The sequence below is a fragment of the Mustela lutreola genome, chromosome 16, assembly GCF_030435805.1.
Source record: "Mustela lutreola isolate mMusLut2 chromosome 16, mMusLut2.pri, whole genome shotgun sequence".
NCBI classification, from domain to species: domain Eukaryota; kingdom Metazoa; phylum Chordata; class Mammalia; order Carnivora; family Mustelidae; genus Mustela; species Mustela lutreola.
In genome coordinates, this window is record NC_081305.1 from 29408310 (window position 1) to 29432413 (window position 24104).

The 24104-nt window shown below is 40.5% G+C and overlaps 1 protein-coding gene across 4 annotated transcripts in view; it reads right to left on the reverse strand.

The window, feature by feature from the left end:
* FTO (FTO alpha-ketoglutarate dependent dioxygenase) overlaps positions 1 to 24104 on the reverse strand; it is a 373670-nt gene that overhangs the window by 215035 nt on the left and 134531 nt on the right. For all 4 annotated transcript variants that reach the window (XM_059152155.1, XM_059152156.1, XM_059152154.1 and 1 more), the window contains one exon: positions 22159 to 22302. In XM_059152155.1, the coding sequence (XP_059008138.1) occupies positions 22159 to 22302 (144 nt within the window). The remainder of the gene's footprint in view (positions 1 to 22158; positions 22303 to 24104) is intronic.

Sequence of the window (24104 nt, forward strand, 5' to 3'; positions counted from 1 at the left end):
CCATCTTGTTGAATTGTGAAGACAGAGACGGGAGTTTAGGAAAACCAGACAACAAGGATCTGTAAAACGGAATACTGGAATAAGAGAACCTGTACAGACAGAAAATAAGCAGACATGTGCAGAAGGGTTCCTTCCAAGACTCTGGCTGAGCACTGACTTTTGCAGGTATGAATGGAAACTTCCCAAGGGCAGGAAAAGAAGCGCCAGCAAATCACAGGCTGAACAAATCGAGTGCACACAGGGCTGGGGATATTTTGTGTTCTCAGCGGTGAGAATGGCTCCTACCACATAAGCTAATGGATAGAGTCCTTGGAAAAGCATCAGCTTAGCAGTAGAACTAAATTAGTTCTACATCAAAGGCTGCCCTAGATCCACTTAATAGCTTAAAAGCATGCCTCCAAAGTATCCGAGTTATTCCAGATAATTTAACTAGTCATTAGAGCAAAGCCCAACATTATTTAAAAGAATTTAACAAAATCAGATACCCAAAAAATAAATTCACAATATCCAGCAGCCACTTGAGAAGTAAGCGAGAAGAGGGGTGCCTGGCTGGCTCAGTTGGTAGAGCTTAGGATTCCTGATCTCAGGGTTATAAGTTTGAGCTCCATGCTGGGTACAGAGATTACTTAAAAAATAAAATCTTGTGGGAGTACCTGGGTGGTTCAGTTGGTTAAGCATCCAACTCTTAGTTTTGGTTAGGTCATGATCATAAGGATCAAACCCCACATCGAGCTCCATACTCAGTGGGGAGTCTGCTTCTCTCCCTCCCCTTCTGAACCTCCCCCTCTCGTGCTCTCTTTCTCTCTCCTACTCTCTGAAAGATAAATCTTTTAAAAAAAAATCTGGAGCACCTGGGTGGCTTAGTCACTTAATCAAGTGCTTCAGCTCAGGCCATGATCCTGGGATTGAGTCCCAGGTCCAACTCCCTGCTTGGTGGGGAGCCTGCTTCTCCCTCTCCTCCCTACTTGTGCTCTCTATTGCTCTTTCTCTCAAATAAAGAAATATAATCTTTTAAAAATGAAAAATGAAAAATAAATTAAAAACTAAAATCTTATTAAAAAAGAAATGGAGAAATGAAAGATATATATGACACATATGATAAATGACACATATGTATATATAAGATGTATATATATCTTTCTGTTCTTTCACATATACATATCTTCTGTACATATAAATAAATAAAATGAAGATTCTAAAGATGAAAAATGTATCTGAAATTTAAAAATCCCACTGAATGAGATTAATAGCACTTTAGACATTGCAGAAAAAAAAAAAACCAGTGAACTAGAATACACAGAAATAGAAACTACCCAAAAATGAAGCACACAGAAAAAAAAAAGACTACTAATAAATTAAACAGCACCAATGACCTGTAAGATACTACTGATTAGTGTAACATAAATATAATTTGGTTCTCAGAAAAGGAAGAATGACACATAAGAGGGAATCTAGATGACTTTGGGCATGGTGACGACTCCTTGGTTACAACACCAAGGGCACAACCCAGGAAAGAAATACCTGGTAAACCGTACTTCAGAAAAATTAAAAACTCTTCTGTAGAAGACACTGTCATGAGAATAAGAAGACAAGCTGCAAACTGGGATAAAATATTTGCAAAAGACATGTTCAATAAGGGACTATAATTCAAAATACAAAGAACTCTTAAAAACTCAACAACAGGGGCCCCTGGGTGGCTCAGTGGGTTAAGCCTCTGCCTTCAGACTAAGGTCTCAGGGTCCTGGGATCCAGCCCCACATAGCATCAGGCTCTCTGCTCAGCAGCGAGCATGCTTCCTCCTCCCCCTCTCTGCCTGCCTCTCTGCTTACTTGTGATCTCTCATAATTAATTAATTAGCTAATTAATTAATTTTTTTAAAAAAACTTTACGGAAGAAATGGCCAGAAGATCTGAACAGACACCTCACCAATGTACAGACTGCAAATGAGAATATGAAAAGACACTCATTATCATTTGCCATGGAACTGCAAATTAAAACAAGATACTACTACCCACCAATTAGAATGACCAAAATCCACTGATCACTGATAACACCAAAAGCTGACAACAATAATGGAACAAGAGTACATGCATTCGTTTGCTGGTGGGAATGCAAAATGATACAGCTGTTTTGGAAAGCCACTTGGTCTGGTGATTTCTCACAAAACTAAATATACCCTCAGGGTAAGAGTGAGGAATCGGCCTCTTTGATATTCACCCCAGTAAACTGAAAACTACGTCCACTCAAACACCTGTGAACAGATTTTATAGCAGCTTTATGAACAACTACCAAAACTTGAAAGGAACCAAAATGTCTGTCAGTAGGTAGATAAGTCAACTGTGGCCCACTCAGACAATAGAATAATATTCAGCAGTAAAAAGAAATGAGCTATCAAGTCATGAAGAGAAATGAGGAAACTTAAATACATATTAATAAGTGAAAGAAGCCAGTCAGAAAAGCCTATATGCTCTAAGATCTCAATCATAGGATATTCTGGAAATGACTAAACTACAGAGAAAGTAAAAAGTTGCCAGGAGTTGGGTGTGGGGGAGGGCACGAACAGGAGGATTTCAGAGGATTTTTAGGGCAGTAAAACTATCCTGTAGGATACTATAATGGCAGATATAGGTCATAATACATTTTTTAAATCCATAAAACATATCCATAAAATATATAACACCAAGAGTGGACTCTAATGTAAAATATGGATTCGGGTGATAACGACGTGTCAATGCAGATTAATCAATTGTAACAAATGTACCACACTCGTGCAGGATGTCAGTAGTGGGAAAGGCTGTGTATGCACGGGGACAGAAGTATAGGGCAACTCTCTGCTTTCTGCTCAACTTTACTAGGAGCTGTTTTAAACTGCTCTAAAAAATAAACTCTCTCTCTATATTTTTTAATTATCAACTGAAAAGTCTTTGGAAGATTCTTTAAGACTCCACAGCTCTTGGGACGCCTGGGTGGCTCAGTCAGTTAAGCATCCGCTTTCAGCACAGGTCATGATCCCAGGTCCTGTGATCGAGTCCCAAATCAGGCTCCTTGCTCCACAGGGAAATCTGCTTCCCCCTCTGCCTGCCACTTCCCCTGCTTGTGCGCGCTCTCTCTTTCTCTATGTGACAAATAAATAAAAATCTTAAAAAAAAAAAAGACTCCAGGGCGCCTGGGTGGCTCAGTGGGTTAAAGCCTCTGCCTGTGGCTCAGGTCATGATCCCAGGGTCCTGGGATCGAGCCCCACATCAGGCTCTCTGCTCACCAGGGAGCCTGCTTCCTCCTCTCTCTCTCTCTGCCTGCCTCTCTGCCTCCTTGTGATCTCTGTCTGTCAAATAAATAAATAAAATCTTAAAAAAAAAAAAAAGACTCCATAGCTCACACTCTTGAGACCAATATACAAGTACGTAACTTCACAGTTCCTCTCCCAGGGGGTCTCATAGCAGAAGAAAACACTTATTTGCATCATGTAATTTAAAATCTGGATGAGCAACTACTCCGTGTCAAGCACTATTCTGGGCACAGAGAACAAAACGAAGTCTCTGCTCTCACGGAGGTGACATTATGATGGAGAAGATACAGAATCAGTAAATAAACAAGAAATTCAGATGTGAGTTGCTACGGAGAAAACCAAGAATAGTTTCAGAAGCGTAAGAGTTAGAGGTGGGGGGGGCAGGGGGGTAAGGGAGTAACGCGTATAGGGAACCGTCACTGGGGAGAGTTAAGCTGGCTGAGATCTAAACAATGCAGATCCTGGCAATGTCAGTGTCTGGTATGACAGGACTAGAAGCCGGAGGAAGAGTTGGGGCCGAGGCACCGGAGTGGGAATGAGCTTGTCGTACTTAAGACTGCGGCATGGTGGTCACGGTGGAGAGGGGAAGTGGAACAGATGGAGGAGGCCTCCGTTGGTCATGGTCAGAATTGGGGGCTTAAGTCTAGATACAATGGGAAACCATCAGAAAATGTTAAGCAGGGGGAAAGAAACGTGATCCAGGTGTGAGTAAGACCTCCCTGGCACTTTTCTGCCAGATCCAGAATGTTGTAGACAAAAACAATAAGACCTGCTAATGGACTGGGTAAGTGGAGCAGGGGACAGAACGAAATTAAGAGGAATTGAGGGGGGGGGGGTTCGCGGAGAAACTGGATTGAGGGTGATTACATCACAAAACATTAGGTTGTTGTATAAAGGGTATCACGAAATGCAGTGAAAGGTGAGGATGGTGACATCAGGGACAAATGTGGAATTTTATTTTTTTTTTAAGACTTTTTTTTTTTTTAGATTATTTATTTATTTATTTGACAGACAGAGATCACAAGTAGGCAGAGAGGCAGGCAGAGAGAGAGGAAGGGAAGCAGGCTCCCTGCTGAGGAGAGAGCCCAATGTGGGGCTTGATCCCAGGACCCTGAGATCATGACCTGAGCCGAAGGCAGCGGCTTAACCCACTGAGCCAGCCAGGCACGCCAAACGTGGAATTTTAAATGCGAAAGAAAGGACAAGAAAGGAATGGAGCATTGAAGGTGGTCCAGTCAGTCTGGGTGGACGGGCTCAGAAGCGTGGCTTCAAGTCTGACGAAGAAGGCTGAATGACCAGTTTCCCCTTCACAGGTTGCCCCATTCTGAGGCCTCTGGTTAAGGACACACCTGAGAATTTCTGATTAACCTGGACTATTTTACCTAAAGAATCAAAAGAACAAAACAAAAAGCAGAGGTTGGAGAAGGTTCACTTGGCCAGATTCCCATAAAGGGTCAAAATCAATTTCTAAGAAGTACATAAATGCCCTTCTCACCTACCCAAATAGAAGTCTTACTGCTCCCATGCTATTAGTACCGGGATCCAAGGACATCAGAAAGAAAAAACATTTTTTTAAAGATTTTATTAATTTGAGAGAAAGAGAGCACAAGAAGGGGGAAAGAGCAAGGGGAGAGGGAGAAGCAGACTCTGGGGGAGCAGGGAGTCCGACATGAGGCTTGATCCCAGGACCCTGGGATCATGACCTGATCCGAAGGCAAAAGCTTAACGGACTGAGCCACCCAGGCGCCCCAGAGAAAACCTCTTAATGGACACTGCTTAAGTGCTTTCGTTCCACTGAGGGCCAACTAGCCTCGTGCAGGCCAGGTGGCAAACTCAACATTTGAAGTGAGACACTGAGGCCTGTACCTTTACTCAAATCCCTGGAAACCTTCAAATCAAATAACTTTTTGAAACTGCTCCCAACTGTCCCTAATCCTTTATGGCTTCTAGAAAGAACCTTGTAATTTTCACCCACGAGCTTGTAATTTATCTAAAACTCTGCAGATAAATGCTGTACAAGTGGTCCCGACTTCATGGACTGTACATTGGAAGCAATAATGCTGAAGACATTCCCAGCTTCACAAAAGACGCTACCTCATCATTTTTTGGAGGAAAACGTGAAAGCATGTCTATCTGCCAGAGCTATTTCAGAATATAGCTAACTGAGTGATTCTACATTCAAGGGGAATCCGAGTTTGTAGAATTTGTTCAAGAAAACAAATATAGGGGCACCTGGGTGGCTCAGTTAAAGCCTCTGCCTTCGGCTCAGGTCATAATCCCAGGGTCCTAGGATCAAGCCCCGCATCGGGCTCTTTGCTTAGCAGGGAGCCTGCTTCCTGCCCCCCCTCCCACCTACTTGTGATCTCTGTCTGTCAAATAGATAAATAAAATCTTTTAAAAAGAAAAAAGAAAAAATATAAAAAAGAAAACAAATACCTAAGAAGCTCTCACTCTTTGCTTGCTAAATGCCGTGTGCTCTGCTGGTGGATGAAGGGAGCTGTGGACATCCGCTGTAGCATGAAATCTCATCTCATATATAAAAGACCACAGATGCAAAGGCATAATTTCTGCTAGGGTGACGGATTCATGCCCACGATTCTCCTGCAATCCCACCTGCTGAGACCCCCTCCCGCACAGACCAACAGAGCTGGCCATCCCACATTTAACCCAGCCCCTTACTTCCTTGGTTTTGTTGTCCGGTGTGTTACCAGACCTATTTCATCCCAAATTTCTTAAAGTAACAATCAGGAGCTTCACTAAAGGCCCACTTCTGAGCTAAATAGGCCCAATACTGAAATCCAATCTTCCTGGCTTCACGCAGTCACTGAAGCTTTTCATTCTTACTCACCTGTCCATTCTCATCGCTCAATCTTAATATTTATGACCTTATTTTTCCTAGACATGGGGACACCCATGACTGAGAACATATTCAGAATTTAATAGCCAACGAGAAGGGGGAGGGGAAGCTTCCTGGCAAGATGTCGGTACAGACTCAGGCCTCCCGATCTGCCCCCTTCCCTAAAGACACGGTCAGGGGGCTATTCGATTAGGCCAAAGCTATTGTCAGCACTGAATATTAGAGAAAGGTGCTTAATATGCTAGAAATTGCAAGGGATTGTTCTGGATACAGTTAGGCGCGATGAGATTAAAGAAGGGGCTAAGAGGGCTGCCTCATGTCTACTCTGAAAAAGTAGCTTTCTGGTAAACACAGTGAGCTGATCCCGGGAACAGCGCTCTCCCCTGAACTGAAAAGAAGAATGGGCCTCTTGCCTCTGCGGGGTGACCTTAAATTCAGGCAAGCTATGGTACTGAGAGACGCCAGGAGGTGTTGCTGGTACAAGCACCACTTTGAGAAGACAGCCTGGCCTTGCTGAGGTGAGAAACCGGAGCAAGCAGGTATGCTGAGGATGGTCAAAGCGGCCATGTTTTGCCCACACAGCAAGCACCTACACCACAAAGGACACACCCGTTCATGAACTCTATTTAATCTGGCCATGGAAGAATAGAATTATTTTTGTCCTTTCTCCTTTCGACTGAAGGTTTTGGCCAGCTATGTATGCCAAGTTTTCAAAAGAAACCATCTCAACACCAGTTTGCCTATAAATGAGTACTAGTCCTCCTTCTGTAAGGGGAAACAGAGAGGGACAAATCACCAGACTCATGGGAAAACACGGCAGTTCACAGGAAAGGAAGCACTTTGAAACTATCTCTGCTCAAAAGGTTTTACTCAAACTGACAGGACAAATTTTTTATAAAATTCTCAATAAGAGAAGTTATTGAGAATTTATTGAGAATAAAATTCTCAATATTTTAAGAAGACACTTGCTTCAGGAAGTTACTGCCTCTGGAAACGGAGAAAGTAGACACGAAGATGGAACAGTCTGCAATCAGGAAAGATCACCTGGAGTGGACTGTTTTTTTAATAGTGCCGCTTCATTTAAAATGATGGAAGATGGAGTGGACAGCAGAACACAGCCTACAAAAAACTCAAATTACTGAAATGGATGAGGGAACTCAAAACATTCACCTAGAACTTGCAGGGGAAAATGACAGAAGAGATAAGAAATGAGGGACAGATTTTGGAAGCCGAAATTTATATACAAGCAGAATCTTAGAAAGCCAACAGAAAAAGGACAGATGAAAGAACCACAAAGAACTAACACAAGAGTATTTCCCAATGTTGTGAAAGGACCCTGGACTACAAAATGGTGGTTGAAGTACATAAACATATTCTGCTCAAATATTGAACACAAAATATGACAAATGTTCAGAGAAAAAAACAATTTACTGTGGTAGAATAAAAATGAAGATGACCTCAGACATCTCTCTAATTCCAAACATCAGAACTCAAGGGGGCAATATCTAGAGTTTCCAGGTAGGAAGTCTGTCATGCAAGAATCCTATAGCTATTTAAGGAGGAAGCAGCCTGTGAAGGTATAAAAAGTCACTCTCAGATAATATAAAAACTCAGAGACTATAAGCTACCGCCATTCTCTTGCCACTAGCCTTCATGAAAAACTTGTTAGAGGCTACACTTTATTTAAATCATTAAAACCATGGTGTAAGAAGAAAACAGAGCAGTGAGCTCCCTGACATAGGTCTTAGCAATGACTTTTTAAATACGACACCAAAAGCAAAAGCAATGACAGCAGAAATAAACAAGTGGAACTACATCAAACTTTTTAAAAAGCTCTGCACAAGGGCACCTGGGTGGCTCAGCTGGTTAAGCATCGGACTCTTGACTTCGGCTCAGGTCATGATCTCAGAGTTGGGAGACTGAGACCCATGTTGGGCTCCATGCTCAGTGCAGAGTCTGCTTGAGACTCTCTCTCTCTCTCTCTCTCTCTCTGCCACTCCCTCTTTCAAATACATACATATATACATACATACATAGCATTGCACCACAAAGGAAACCATCATCAAAATGAAAAGGCAACCTATGGGATAGTAGAAAACATTTGCAAATCATATATCCGGTAAGAGGTTAATATCCAAAATACATTAAGAACCCATACAACTTAGAGGCAAAAAACAAGCAATCCAATTCAAGATAGGCAGAAGATTTGAATAGACATTTCTCTAAGAAAGGTACATTAGAAGATGCTCAAAATCATTAATCATCAGGAAAATGCTAATTAAAACCACAATGAGATATCACCTCATACCCATCAGAATGGCGATCATCAAAGAAATAACACTGGCAAGGTCGTGGAGAAAAACTTTTGCACTGTTCGTGGTAATGTGTAAATTAGTACAGCCACTATGGAAAACAGTGTGGAGGTTCCTCAAAAAATTAAAAATAGATTTACTCTATGATCCAGCAATTCCACTTCTTGGTACTTACCCAAAGAAAATGAAAACACTTACTCAAAAAGACATACACATCTCCATATTCCCTGAAGCATCATTTACAACAGCCAAGATATGGAAACAATCTAACTGTCCATTGATAGATGAATGGATAAAGAAATTGTGGTATACAGATACAATGGAACACTATCTAGCCATTAAAAAAAAGTATGAAATGTTGCCGTTTACATCAACATGCATGGACCTTGAGGGCATTATGCTAAAGTGAAATATGTTAGCAGAAAATACAAATACCATATGATCTCATTTATATGTGGAATCTAAAACAAAAACACAAACAAACAAAAAAAATAAGCTCAAAGATACAAAGAACAGACTGATGATTGCCTGAGATGGGGTATGAGGAGTGGGAGAAATGAGTAAAGGGAGTCAAGAGGTACAGTTATAAAATAACTGGTCATAAAATAAGTCACAGGGATATAATGTAATGAAAAAATGCTAAGAAAGTAGATCTTAAAATTTCTTATCACAAAAAAAAAAAAAAAAAAAAAATACATACTTCTTGTAACTACTGTTGACCCTGAAAATAAAACAGCTTAACTGGCAAAATGGGTTTATACAACAATGGTAGGGGACACATGAACTATGCCAAACCCACAGGCAGTTTCAGAGAACAAAGAAGAGGAACACTATTTTATAGAGGAAAAGGGGGAGGTGGGAGGGGCCGCTTGAACAAAAGTTCATTGGAAGAAAGTGAGAGTACAGGGTGGTGGTGATTTCTCATTGGCTGAGTTGCGGCGGTTTCTCATTGGCTGGGCTGTTTGTTGCTGGGCCAGGGAAAAGTCTCCCTCCCTGTTGCTGGAGCACTAAAGTAGCATCTTCCTACTGGCCTCTAACTTGATGATGAGTTGGTAGGGCATGACAGCTCCCCTTTCTGCCCCCCCCAACTCTATTATACATGAGGCTTTTTTTATTCAGTTTCACATTATATAAGGTGAAGGATGTTATCTAGACTTTCTGTGGAGATCATTTCACAATGTATACAAACATCGAATAATTATGTTGTATACCTGAAACAAATATAATGTTACATATCAACTATACCTCAATTTAAAAAATAAATCTTTAAAAGACAGAAAAACTCCACATTATATAAATTAACAGTGAGCACAAAAGTAATTAAATAATTTCAAATATGGTTATTTAATGCAAGTATAAAAAATCATCATCATTGGAACACCTGGGTGGCTCAGTTGGTTAAGCGTCTGCCTTTGGCTCAGGTCATGATCCCAGGGTCCTGGGATCAAGACCCGAGTCAGGCTCCCTGCTCAGCGGGAAGCCCACTTCTCCCTCTCCCTCTGCTCCTTCCCCTGCTTGTGCTCTCTCAATCACTCTCTCTCTAATAAATAAATAAATAAAATCTTTTTAAAAAAATCATCATCATCAAGTAATGATGCTTCAACTAAAAAAAAAATAATAATAATGTTAAATATCTAAGTCAAAATCCAAAAGAATATATTAAAAAATACTTGGGAAGTGGGCTGAAGGCTTTGAATAAAGTAAAAGTGAAGAAAAACAAACACACCTTAATAGAAAAATGGGCCAATAATGATCAGATGAACAGTAATAGAAAGAAGTATATAAATGGCCAAAAACATGGAAGAAGTTCTACCACATCAAAATTTAAAAATGCAATTTAAGGGGGCGCCTGGGTGGCTCAGTGGGTTAAGCCTCTGCCTTTGGCTCAGGTCATGATTCCAGGGTCCTGGGATCGAGCCCCACATCAGGCTCTCTGCTCAGCAGGGAACCTGTTTCCCTTCCTCTCTCTGCCTGCCTCTCTGCCTACTTGTGATCTTTGTCTGTCAAATAAATAAATAAAATCTTTAAAAAAAAATGCAATTTAAGAGATGCCAGGTGGCTCAGTTAAGGTTAAGCTCTGTCTTCAGCTCAGGTCATGATCCCAGGGATCAAGTCTCAAACTGGGCTCCTTGCTCAGCAGAGAGCCTCCTTCTCCCTCGGCCTGCCACTCCCCCTGCTTGTGCTCTCTCTCTCTCCCTCTCTGACAAATAAATAAATAAAATCTATAAATAAATAGAGATTTAAAACAGCAGCACGTTATGTTTATTCACTGAAGTGGCAAAATACTTTGAAATTGTAATGCCAAGTATTATCTAAGGTGAAGAAACAGAGGTTAGTGATAGTAACTGATAACCTGCATTTCATATACCATGGTGGGAATGTGCACTGAAAACAACCTTACGACAGTGTGACAATATAATATGTATAGTTTTAAAATAGCTATACCCTCTATTCCACTTCTAGTAATTTTTCCTAAAGAAATAATCCAGTTGTAAAGATATATATATGTATAAAGATGTTCACCAGGGCGCCTGGGTGGCTCAGTGGGTTAAGCCGCTGCCTTCACCTCGGGTCATGATCTCGGGGTCCTGGGATCGAGTCCCGCATTGGGCTCTCTGCTCAGCAGGGAGCTTGCTTCCCTTCCTCTCTCTCTGTCTGCCTCTCTGTCTACTTGTGATCTCTCTCTGTCAAATAAATAAATAAAATCTTTAAAAAAAAAAAAAAAGATGTTCACCAGAGCAGTATACCTGATCTCAAAACACCGGAAATGCATTAAAGCACCGAAAGCAGAGGAGTAACATTTACGCCATTTTTAAAAACCACATCTCAAGGAATATTTAATAAGGGAAAATGCTCAAGATATGAAAGTATTAAAAAATGGTATTAAACATTGTATCTAATATGGTATTTTCTAAAAAGAAAAAAAAATCCCCATGTATTTCCAAGCATAGAGAGACTAGATGGAATTAAACCACATGGTTATGAAGAATATTATCTCTGCAAGGTGATAATATGATTATTTGTATTTATACTTTCCTATTGTCTGTAAATTCTTTAAAGTGAACATGTACCATATTTCATCAATTCCAAGGGACATATTTCTTCTTCCTATTTAGTATCTCTGAAATTGGACTACATCTTTAGATTGATGGCATCTTTGACTGGATGGCATATATTACCACTTTTGTATGGAGCAATAAAAAAATAAAAGAGTAAGTATCATTATTTTAGATGGATCCAAAGGATAATGTTCAATGAGGAGATCCTCAGAAAAGAAGCATTCATTCCCCAAATGAAAATGATGGCACCTAAGCATCAGTGAAGGTAGTATGAGCTCTGGATGGTTCTGTAAACCTTCCCCCAATACAGGACTCCACAGGAGGGAAAACTCTCCTACAAAACCAAGTACAGAGGTGAAGATGGCCTCAGGATACACAACTTTCCCCCTCTTGTTTCTAAATTAACTTTTATGGAATGCTTAGTTTGTTGTTGGGTTGTAAAGAGACTAGATTCTTGAGGTTAATCATTCTCTTTCCTTTTCCAAATATGCAAAATGAACTTTAATCCCACTTTGGCATGGGTTGCCTTTAATCTTCCAGACTGTAACTCCTTTCAAGAAAGAGGAGGGCAGAGAAGTTTGGGGAAACAGAAAGATGAGAAGGGACAGAGCTTGCTTGAATGAGTAAACCTAAATGAGCAGTCTTCTTCCCTCTCCATCCTGGAAGACACAGGACCATCATGTCTGCCTGCTGCTTCAGTGGGGACCAGAAGTGCCCTAGTAAAGCAAATGAACAAAACACAAGCAGCCACTTAAACCTCTTGGTTCTGGTCCTCCCTATGCCTTTTGGCCTTCCCTCTTAATTTACTCCTATCTCACATCTAATTTTCCATTGGTACTTGAGGCTGATGGCTGTGGTTTCTGACTAATGCCTGAGGAGGAAAAAAGGATGTTCCTTCCAAATACATGCTAAGCTCCTGTTATGTACAAGGCATTAAGTGCTGTGTATAGTGCAAGAACTTACAGAATACAGTAGTGGCTCTCAAAAAAAATGTAATTCTAATAGATAAGACCTCTGTACCAGTCACTGCAGTCCAGAGGGAAAAAAGAACTATTGCAGCCACAATGACTGGTTGGCGACCCTGCCACTGTGGCTATTTAATTTTTTTTAATGTCGTCTCAAAGAAATATACCGAGATGGAAAAAAAAAAAATAGCTGAAAAGGTGGAAGGAACAGTGTAAACAAAAGAGAAGGAAAATGATTGGGCTGTAATTTAGGTCTTTTTAAAAATTTTTCAATGCTTATAGGGCCTAGAAGAATTATTCCACAGGAATAATTTGAGGAATCTTCCATCATGGGTTATAATGCCTGGCCTTGAAATGAGCTGCATGGACTGTGTCAAGAAGGGAGAACTCATTCCTACTCTCATCCTGAACTGACACCTGCAACAAGATCAATTAAAACAAAACAAAACAAACTTCCTTTGTGGCCATTCTTCCTATCTTTGCAGAAGTGGCAAAAAACACACACAGGATATGCAATCAAATTAAAAGTCTGAAAAACTTCTTTTCCACAGTTCATGCTTTTAGGAGTTACGTTATATAGATTACGAGCCAAAGAAGGCATATTAATTAAGACTGCCAGCCAAAGGGAGAACTCCCACCCAATCAACACAGATGCAGATTTATCCTAATACAGCATGACTATGACTAGAGAAAATATGAGAGAATAAAAGGATCTCAAAATTCATAGTAACTCATGCATTCTCAGCTTAAAAGAAACCAACACATTTTTGTTACCTTTAGTAGTTTTTTTAATAAATGATTTGGAAGAGAATGAATGTACAGATTGATTTAGACACTGTATCGATTAGAAAATTCTGTGATGTCGTATGGTCATTTGGACTAGATATTAGCAAGCAAAGCATGGGTCACTGAAGGAATGGATTGCCATGGAAAATTATTAAAGCTGTCTCTGGAGATCCCCGAGTATTAAATGAATGCCCCCCTGTTTGAGGGGGGACTTCATAAACTTTTCCAGCTAGGAGCTTTCAAGGACAGAATAAATATTTCTTTTGACTATATGTTTATTTATATTTTTTTAAATATTTTATTTATTTACTTGACAGAGAGAGAAAGAGAGATCACAAGTAAGCAGAGAGGCAGGCTAAGAGAGGGAAGCAGGCTCCCCGCTGAGCAGAGAGCCAGATGTGGGGCTCAATCCCAGGACCCTGAGATCATGACCTGAGCCAAAGGCAGAGAACCACTGAGCCACCCAGGTGCCCCTTCTGTATACGTTTATTGCCATGATTTGGGGAGGGGCAGTGTACCAATCTTTGGTTTAGTCATCCACTCATTAATTCAAAAATTATTATTAAAGTACCAGCCATGTTCAAAGTACTGTGTTAGGTGCTATAGAGGTTACACATCTTTAGAAACCTAAAATAGGGTAGATAGAAAACCTTTTTAGAAAATTCCAAGAAAGAGAAAGAAGGACATGACATCCAGATAAAAAACAGAATAGTCAAGGACCACCAGGGGAAGAAATCTTACTATGATAACTGTAACTAGTGGGTTTGAAGAAGTAGTAAGACAAAACATCATGAACATCATGTGACAAAGGGACAGAACTATGGCATTATTTTTTCACTAAGAATAAAGAAAGGCAATTGCACTTCCAGGGGGAGAGGGAGAGCCACACAGGAAAGTCTTGGTTCAAATACAAAGCAAGCTAAAATGGGGCATGATTCTGGGCCTCTGATTTGGTATAAAATCTTGACCTGACATTTGTAACAGTCCCTTTCAATGGGACAAGGTTAATGGTTATTGTAGATTCCTCTCTTCTATTTATGGACCCAGTCACTTTATTTAGTTCCTCAATAAAGGACATATTAGGTACTGGATTTCAAATTTCAGATTCCATGTACAAAGAGAGCACGGCAGTCTTGCCAAAATTATACATCTGTGTGTAGTAGACATTATAATCCTCAATGATGTAAAAGTAATGATATGGCTGAAGGGAACTTTCATCCCCCATGTTACATCCTAAAAGTCAAGGAAGAGTCTATCTAAATATCGGTTGTAAGAAAATCAACTACAATAAAACTAAACTAAACTAAAAAAACTGAAAGTAAATGTTAACTAATAAAACTTAGCAAGAGTGAGGGGTGAGTGGGGGGGCTCAGTGGGTTAAGCATCTAAGTTCAACTCAGGTCAGGATCTCAGGGTCCTGCAATACAGCGCAGAACTGGGTTCATCACTCAGCTCGGAGTCTGTTCGTCCCCCTGCCCTTCCCCTATTCCTGCTTGCTCTACTCTCTCTTTTTCTCTCTCTCAAATAAATAACTAAAATCTTAAAAAAAAAAAAAATAGTAAGAGTGAGAGAGTGTAAGAGCCATATCCCCATTTTTCACTTTTCTTCATATTTTTCTTAATGGAGGAACAGATAACGCTTCAAGCTGTTGGATGGAGAGAGCAGTATTAAGCATATGTTTATGAGTTAAGGAGGTAATCACTTAAAGAATAAAAGGCAGGGGCGCCTGGGTGGCTCGGTGGGTTGGGCCGCTGCCTTCAGCTCAGGTCATGATCTCAAGAGTCCTGGGATCGAGTCCCACATCTGGCTCTCTGCTCAGCAGGGAGCCTGCTTCCCTCTCTCTCTCTCTGCCAGCCCTCTGCCTCTCTACCTACCTGTGATCTCTCTCTGTCAAATAAATAAATAAAATCTTTAAAAAAAAAAAAAAAAGAATAAAAGGCAAATGCACCAAAAAGCAGTTATTTCTGAGAAATGGAACTTGGGAACAGGTAGCATGGAGTTCTTCGCTTTCTGTTTTAGATCATCCTCAATGTTTGACTTTTTATTTCCTAGTCCATGTGTTGTTTTTATAAGAACGATACCAATATGAATGAGATACTGACAGGGAATGATCTCCAGAACCTATCATCAGGGTGGAGGGGGAAGCAAGTAGTAGATTAATAGATAGAATATATATAAGGTCCCATTTGTGTGCTATTTTGTAAAGTAGCAGCAATATATATGTAAATCATATTGGCATAACCATATTTCGGCTAATGTTCACAAAAGGACAAGATAGGAAAATAAAGGAGAACTTCCAAATTGTATTCTATATAATTCCATACTATCCAAATGCTTTCCAATGAGAATATATGTGTATGATGTATTACTTGTTCAGCTATTTATTTATTTAATTTATTACTTCTTCAGCTATTTTTAATATTTTTCAGCTATTTTTTCCACACTTTGAAAGAAGAAAGGTCCCATGACTATGCAATTAGTAGAGCTGCACAATTTGATGGAAAAACGAACAGCTCTGGTCTCAGAAAAACCTGCATTCTAACTCAAGCTTCACTAGGTCCATCACCCTGAACTACTTAATTTACCTCTCTAAGCCTCCTTTTCTTTCTTTTTTTTTTTTTTTAAAGATTTTATTTATTTATTTGACAGACAGAGATCACAAGTAGGCAGAGAGGCAGGCAGAGAGACAGGAGGAAGCAGGCTCCCTGTGGAGCAGAGAGCCTGATGTGGGGCTCGAGCCCAGGACCCTGGAATCATGACCTGAGCCGAAGGCAGAGGCTTAACCCACTGAGCCACCCAGGCGCCCTTTAAGCCTCCTTTTCGTCTTGTGAAAGTTTTTTTGAGATAGAATTCACGTACCAATCAATTCACTCATTGAAAACGCACAATTCCGCGTATTTGAGCACGTTCACAGGATTGTGGGACCATCACCACAAATGAATTATAGAGCATTTTTAGAACCCTGAAAAAAAAATCCACACACCCATTAGCAGGCAACCCCCATCAATTTTCTTTTCTGGCAAAAATACAGGGATCCTAGAGAGAGGACAGGTTACTTGCCTGATGGACTTACTAAAAGAAAGAACATATATCAGAGCCTCCATCACAGTGGCCCTCAGCAGGCACTCGTGCTCCTCCAGTAAAATTCAAGACATCGGTGACAGAGAAATACGCACAAAGATTGGATACACAAGGAAAGTCTAGGAGATAGGGAAACCCCTCCACGTACATGGGAATCCTCTCCTCAGAGCAAATTCCACGAGAAATGTCGTCTCCCCAATGCTAGTGAATACTAAAGAACCAGGTGTCGAGACAACAAGCACAAGTCTGAAACCATCAGCATTTGGGGGCCTACTTTCAGAGTAAAAGGTTCAGGAGGACAGATACATCCTCAACCCTGCAAAAACACAAGAAGTGAGAAGCAAACACCGTAGTTGCTGAGAAGGTAAGAAGAGCGTCACGAGGTCATATTGGAAGAACAGTTGAAACTATGCTGTCACGTTTCTGCTTTTCAAAGTGAAAATAAACATGACAGGTGCTCATTTGGCTGTTCGAGCACTTTCCACCGAAATGGCAATTCCTCGAGCCTACCGACTGCAGCCTGAAGTTATAATTTATTGCTGTTTCTCTATTATTCCCTTGCCTCGGCAGAAAGCAGAACCTAGCACCTACGTTTCAAGACCCATGAGAGGTAATAAAGTATAATTATTGAGAATTTATGATTAAGCCATAAATTATAGGTACTTTTTACTTCAGCTGGTCAGTCAGGACTTGGGGGAGGAAGGGAACGGGGTCAGAGGAAGAAATAACAAAAGCCTTTTCCTTCGAATAAAATGTCTGAACCGGGGCAGGATTGAGGGACACCTGGACGATTTACAAAGATACAAAGATACAAAGATACCACAGTCTCCAAGTGAAGTCCCAGAGGAGCCCCCGTTAAGAGACTTTAAACTCCTAGAAGCCTCTGTTCTCCCTGCTCACAGGGCAACAGACTCAGACCAGAGTGCTCGTGTTGATGCCAAAAGTAGAAGCAGGACGTATTTTCAGGTTCTACCACATCAAACGCTCACTGTGCTCTGGGTCTGGCTGCTCAGAGCCACAGGTATTTCAAAGAAGGTGAAACTAATCCGTAAAACACGGCTGACCAGGCTCTGCTGGTAAACTTAGCCCTTGGCCAAGGTCAGAGCATGGTTACCCCAGAGCTCTGATTTGACGCTTCTACCCCTCAAGAAGCAGTTAGTGAGATGGCCCTTTCTTGGGGTGCACTTATGTGGTCATGGAAATAGAGGTATAGCACAGTGACGTGCCAACCTGGCAGAACTGGGGGCCCGAAGCAGGATAAGAACACAATACTCGGGGTGCCTGGGTGGCTCAGTGGGTTAAAGCCTCTGCCTTCAGCTCAGGTCATGATCTCAGGGTCCTGGGATCGAGTCCCACATCGGGCTCTCTGCTCAGCAGGGAGCCCGCTTCCTCCTCTCTCTCTGCCTGCCTCTCTGCCTGCTTGTGATCTCTCTCTGTCAAAAAAATAAATAAAATCTTTAAAAAAAAAAAAAAAAGAACACAATACTCAGTGCCCTTTTGTCACCCACTCGCCTCACCTAGCTCTCCCATAGTGCCATGGCCCAGCTCCCCATGTTCATGGCCACCCCCTCCCCATGCAAAGCACTTTCTTGTTTGGCCTCCCAGTAACCCTGGGAAGGGAGTATCAGGCAGAACAGCGGTTGTCCGGGGGAGGCAGAGACTGGGGAGAGAGATGAACGGCGCATGGCCAATAGACAAGGCCGTGAGTCTGGAACCTGGTCACCTGATAGGAAACAGCCTTTCAGCATTTGGCCCCAGACTGTGGGTGAAGGAAAGCAAAACCAAAAAAGCAGCAGCATGCATTTCAATTTACACTGCCTTTTTTTTTCTTTTTTCTTTTTTTTTTTTTTGGCTATGGACATTTTACTTGGCAACTGAAGCTTTGAGATAACTATTTGAAAATGAGATTTAATTTGGATTGAGGGAAACAAAAATAGAGAGGCCAGAGAGAACAGAGTCATGAAAAGTGACAAGGAAAAAGTAATAAATGAAGCGGGGGAGAGCAGATAAAAAGGAGGTTTGCGGGGCGCCTGGGTGGCTCAGTGGGTTAAGCCGCTGCCTTTGGCTCAGGTCATGATCTCGGGGTCCTGGGATCGAGTCCCACATCAGGCTCTCTGCTCAGCGGGGAGCCTGCTTCCCTCTCTCTCTCTCTGCCTGCCTCTCCGACTACTTGTGATTTCTCTCTGTCAAATAAATAAATAAAATCTTAAAAAAAAAAAAAAGGAGGTTTGCCCCAAATGTTTGCCTAGCCCTCACCTTTGTCCTGACACAGCCCATCTCCACACCCGGCTCCCGGTTAATGAACATAATTTGCTTGATGTCCCCTGAACTGTATAATCTGTTCCACAAAAAACAAACCCACAGTTTGTCTTCAAGCCACTTTTTAAGTCCCTAACTCCCTGGTTACATTCAGTCTATGGAAAACATCTGTGGCAAAGTAAATCATCCTACTTGGAGAAAGACCAGGGTGTATTTTTTTCCCCCCTCTAAGTGTGTGTTTTGAAGTCCTGGTTGGAAAATTAGTGAAAATTGTAAATCTGTTTGCAAATCCGGTCATGTCTAACTCTGAGATTAGGGCAAAGATTCCAATTTAAAAGTAAAACCGTGACAACCTCAGTTAAGCGTGTCCTCGGGCAGTGCCAGCAGGGCCTTCACTCACGTCCACAGGCAGCGGATTTATTATAAGCACCCGACACGTTCCCCATCAGACACCCCTGGAGTATTTACTTGAGACAGCAGGGTTCAGCCTGCACTTCCTCTGCAGACCAATATATTATTATAAATTGAGCTAAACTGTTTCCTTTTCATAAGTGCTATGAAGTTCAGATTTCAGATATCAGCACACGGCCGAGGTCCCTCCACAGGGCTCCTTGTAGTATTTGGATTCGAGAAAGTAAAGAGGAAAAGGCAGCAAGACACTATGGTTGCTATTATTTTTGTCTGAGTTTGTTTAAGAGGAGATGGAAAAAAGTTCCTTTCAGAAACTGACTGTGACAACTTTAGCAAGAAAAGAGTAATTTTCTTTAATTATAATAAAGAATAAAGAAAATATATTCTAAATGAAGATATTCTAAAAGCACACTTTGGGTACACTGTGCTGTGCCTGGCCCCGATCAGGAAGGTACCAGCCATTTCCCCGATATCTGAATGCAGGAGCTGGGAAATCAGGAATGGATATTAGGTCCTGGACATCAGCTCCCAGAAAGTAACAGCACTTACTTTGGTTTAGCACCTACAGTAGCTAAAAGGACAAATGTATATTTAAAAATGCATATTCATTATAACATATGGTAAAAAGGACAAGGTAATTATTTAATATTCTCATTACTAATCTATTTCTGAGGCAAAGGAAACATAACTTTAAAAACAAAGGGCAAAGAAAAAAGCACACAGAACACTCTCGTCATGCTCTTCTCTTTCCTTCCTGAACAATCTGGTCCCGAAGTCTTTAGGTGAAGCAGAGGCATCATGGTGAGGGAGAGAGGAGGGCCCCGGAGCCCAGGGCGGGGGTTAGCACCCAAGTAGGAGGAGGAAGGGGTGGTTTGACCTGGGTGTCAGAGCCCAGATGAGATTAAAGAACAAGTTCCAATCCACGCACCCTACTAACTGTGAACCGTGGCTGTGTCACTACATCAATTTAACCTGAACTGATTTTTGTGCAATGTAACTATCGTCTATTTCTTAGGGTTATGGAGATGATTAAAAGAATGCTTGGTTGTTGTTAGTCCCCAGTCACTGTGGTTGTTATTCACATACTACTATTATTCTGGATACATATATGCACAGAAAAAAAGACCAAAACAGGTCTGAACCTGATTTTCATATTCTTCTTTCGTTTCATACTTTTCAGCATTTTTTTTCTGTACAATGAACATGTATTTTACTTTCATAATCAGCAAAGAACATAAAAAATATTCTTAAATAAACAGATGGCAGGTGAACTTCTACAATGTAGTTACTACTTCTGCATGCAGAAAATTAATATGGCTATTTAGAATGGCACCAAATGACTCACTTCTTTCAAAGTTACAAACTGCTAATAGAAAGTCCTGAACAAACAAGGAGAAAGTCTCCGACTGGTAACATTATACAGTTAACACCTCTCTAACAGTGACATGTGTCTCTTTTAACAAAGACAGAACAGGACTCAGGATCTTCAGCAAACCAAAGTAGCAGGTCCTTAATACTGTTTCATAATCCAAGTGATACTGGTCTTCTGTTTAAGATAGTGTTATAAAATCTCCTTCTAAAGTAAATCCACGGGCCCCTGGGTGGCTCAGCTGGTTGAGCGACTGCCTTCGGCTCAGGTCATGATCCCGGACTTCCAGGATCGAGTCCCGCATCGGGTTCCCACCTCCTTGGGGAGTCTGCTTCTCCCTCTGACCTTCTCCTCTCTCATGCTCTCTCACTCATTCTCTATCAAATAAATAAATAAAATCTTAAAAAAAAAAAAAATTAAAGTAAATCCACTTCAGTGATTTTATTTAGAGCTAATTTATTTAGAGAAAAATATAAAGTGAATTTTATTCACTTTATTTTTATTTTATTATTTTATTATTTATTATTTTATTCACTTTATTTTTAATTTTATTCATTTATTCATTTTATTTATATTTATTCACAAAAATATAAAGTGAATTTATTTAGAGAAAAATAATACATAAATTAACAGCATAGGTAGCACAGGGATATGGCAAAAACCTTGAGGCTGACGTGTAAATGACTGAAATTTGGAAAATGCTTAATGCAGTAATGACCTAAAGAGCTAATCCATACTGTGATTTTCTAGAAGGCAAGGACCTAGTTTTATCCATCCTCCAGAACCTTACACAGCATGGAGGACACAGCGGGCCCTCTATATATATTCAATTAATTGAGAAATAACTCTTCTCATAAATATCCACTTTGAGCCTTGGCGCTCCCCAGTTCTAAAGCCAATAGTGATTAGATTCCTCCAGGCCAGTAAGCGTGAGATAAACACTGGATAATCAGGAGTTAAAGCCAATGACAGAATAAACCCAGAGAGGCTTTGTGAGTAAGAAAGGATACCGTCTCTGTGCTGCGCACTGGAAAACGGGCAGAAAGTGCAAAACCCAAACAAAACGCTTATAGTGAAGCACCAATAGCAAAAGCTGCACAAACACCACGGCTTCGGTCAGCCCAAGCACAGCGGAAATCCTGCTCTCCAGAGAACTCAGCGACACTCAGTGGAAAGGAAGGCCCTGCAGACAGGTCAGCTGCGCCTGAGAAGAAACTCAATTCCAAACGGAAAAAACTTTCACTAAGGACTGACAGAGACGGGGAAATCATCCGAATACTTCACACTGATAAGCTCATCCGGATGACTGAGTAACTGACGAGAAGTCCTGAAAACTCTTTAGCACATGTGGGGAACTCCGTGTCGGGGAGAAAATAAAAGCAACTTTTACAAATGAATAATACGTAGAAAAATGAGGGATTTAAAACAAACAAAAAAACTGGTTCCAGGCAGAAGATTCATAATCACTATAAAATACCTAAAGAGCTTGTTTCAAAAGACACATTCGAAGGGCACCTCAGTGGCTCAGTCGGTTAAGGCTCAGGTTATGATCTTCTGGGTCGTGATATCAGAGCCCCACGGTGGGCACCCCACTTGGTGGGGAGTCAGCTTGGAGAGTCTCTCTGCCTCTCCCAACTCACTTCCACACACACTCTCTCTAAAATAAATAAATAAATCTTAAAAAAAAAAAAAAAAGACACATTCCAAATACGTAGCCAGTAATCTAAAACTTAGACACGAGAGCACTGATGCAGCTTTGACCCTCCTAATTACCAAGCATGAAGTAGCAGTCTCCTTGGTGAAGGGGTATTGCCAAGCCAGGAGTCTCGATGTCCCACGAGATCTTAAAACCGACATGCCAAATATCCGGATCTCTGCCTTCGAGCTGAGGATCTTCCTCACTTTCCTCTTCTGGGCCTGTCAGAAACAGAAGAGCCAGATCAGAAAGGAAATGTCTCACCTCAGGTTCTGGGTCTTAAAATCATTAGCTCAGAAAATATTAAGTTTTAATAAAAAATGGACAGGAAATAAACTATATCCTTTTCTATCATATTTTGTGAAAAAACACATTCTTTCAATTATTTTTAACACATCCTTTATTCTTTAATCAAACAAATATTTAAATGATGAGGAAATAACCACAGAGATACCAAGAACAATAAAAGATGATTTATTCAATTCCACACAAATAAATAATATGGATTAAATGAACAGTTTTGTTTTTGTTTTTGTTTAATATTTTATTTATTTATTTGACAGAGAGAGATCACAAGTAGTCAGAGAGGCAGGCAGAGAGAGAGAAGGAAGCAGGCTCCCCGCTGAGCAGAGAGCCCGACGCGGGACTCGATCCCAGGACCCTGAGATCACGACCCAAGCCGAAGGCAGCGGCTTAACCCACTGAGCCACCCAGGCGCCCCTAAATGAACAGTTTTTAAGGAACTTTTTAACTACCAAAATCATCCCCAGAAGGGAGAAAAGCTAGTAAAACCATAAAAGGTAAAGAGGAAGTTGTCAAAGAACTCTCTCAGGATAACACAGGTGTCAAGAGTTTCAAAGAAGAATTCTACCAAACAATTAACGAGTGGGTTATTTCCATATACTTTAAATTGTTTAAGAGCATAGAAAAAGAAAAGTTTCCAAATTCTTTTCCTGAAGATAGAATAATATGTATCAAAATCCAAACACACACACACACACACACACACACACACGCACACCCCTCGTATCTGAGAATCAAAGCAAAATTCTTAAATATAGGGAAAGAGAACCCAAATCTAACAGCATATTAAAAGAATAATATTCCATGACCAAGTAGAACTTATCACAGGAATACAAAGATAGTTCAATATGCAAAGGCTTATACACATATACTTACACACACACACAAAATCACATTCTTAGATGAAAACAAAGAGTCACCAGAGATATACAACATATTCAATAAAATACATCCTTCTATAATCAAAACATCAATAAAATCAGGTGGCCAGGTTCCTTAACACAATAAAATACAGAGCTCTCTCAACCACAAAGCCAGCATCATATTTTAACAGGGAAACATTAGAAATCTTCCCAAAGTCAAGAATTAGGAAACAGTATCCTTTATCATCACAATGACTCATCATTACTCTGGAAGGAATGACCAACACAAGTGTGCTCTCTGGAGAGGCATAAGAAATGTGCCCTAATAAGGCAAAAGAAAAAGGTTTTTTTCATAAGAAAAAGTGCTTTTTTGCAAACAATATTATTATTTACTGCCAATCAACCAGGACAAATATATCCCAAGCAACAGAGTATTGTCTGTAAGAAAAAAACTTTAAAATTTATTGAAGGACACAAAATAAAATTTAAATGAATTGAAAAGACAGTATTATGCTCTTGGGATGTAAAACTGAACACCATGGGAACGTCAGTTCTTCCTAAATTTGTCTATAAATTTGTCCATAGTCAGAGAAATACTTTTTAATATATAAAGAGCTACTACAGCACATCAATAAGATAAAGATCAATACTCAAACAGAATAATGGGCAAAAGTTACAAAGACAGAACACATAAAAGGAAAAAAGAAAAATATGCAAACATTTAAAAGATGTTCAAACTTAGTCATATAAGAGAAATTCAAATTAAAGCCACAATGGATATTTCTAACTTACCATATCAGAAAAGAACAAACATTTTGATAAACACAGTGTCAGTAAGAATACAGCACAACGGCATA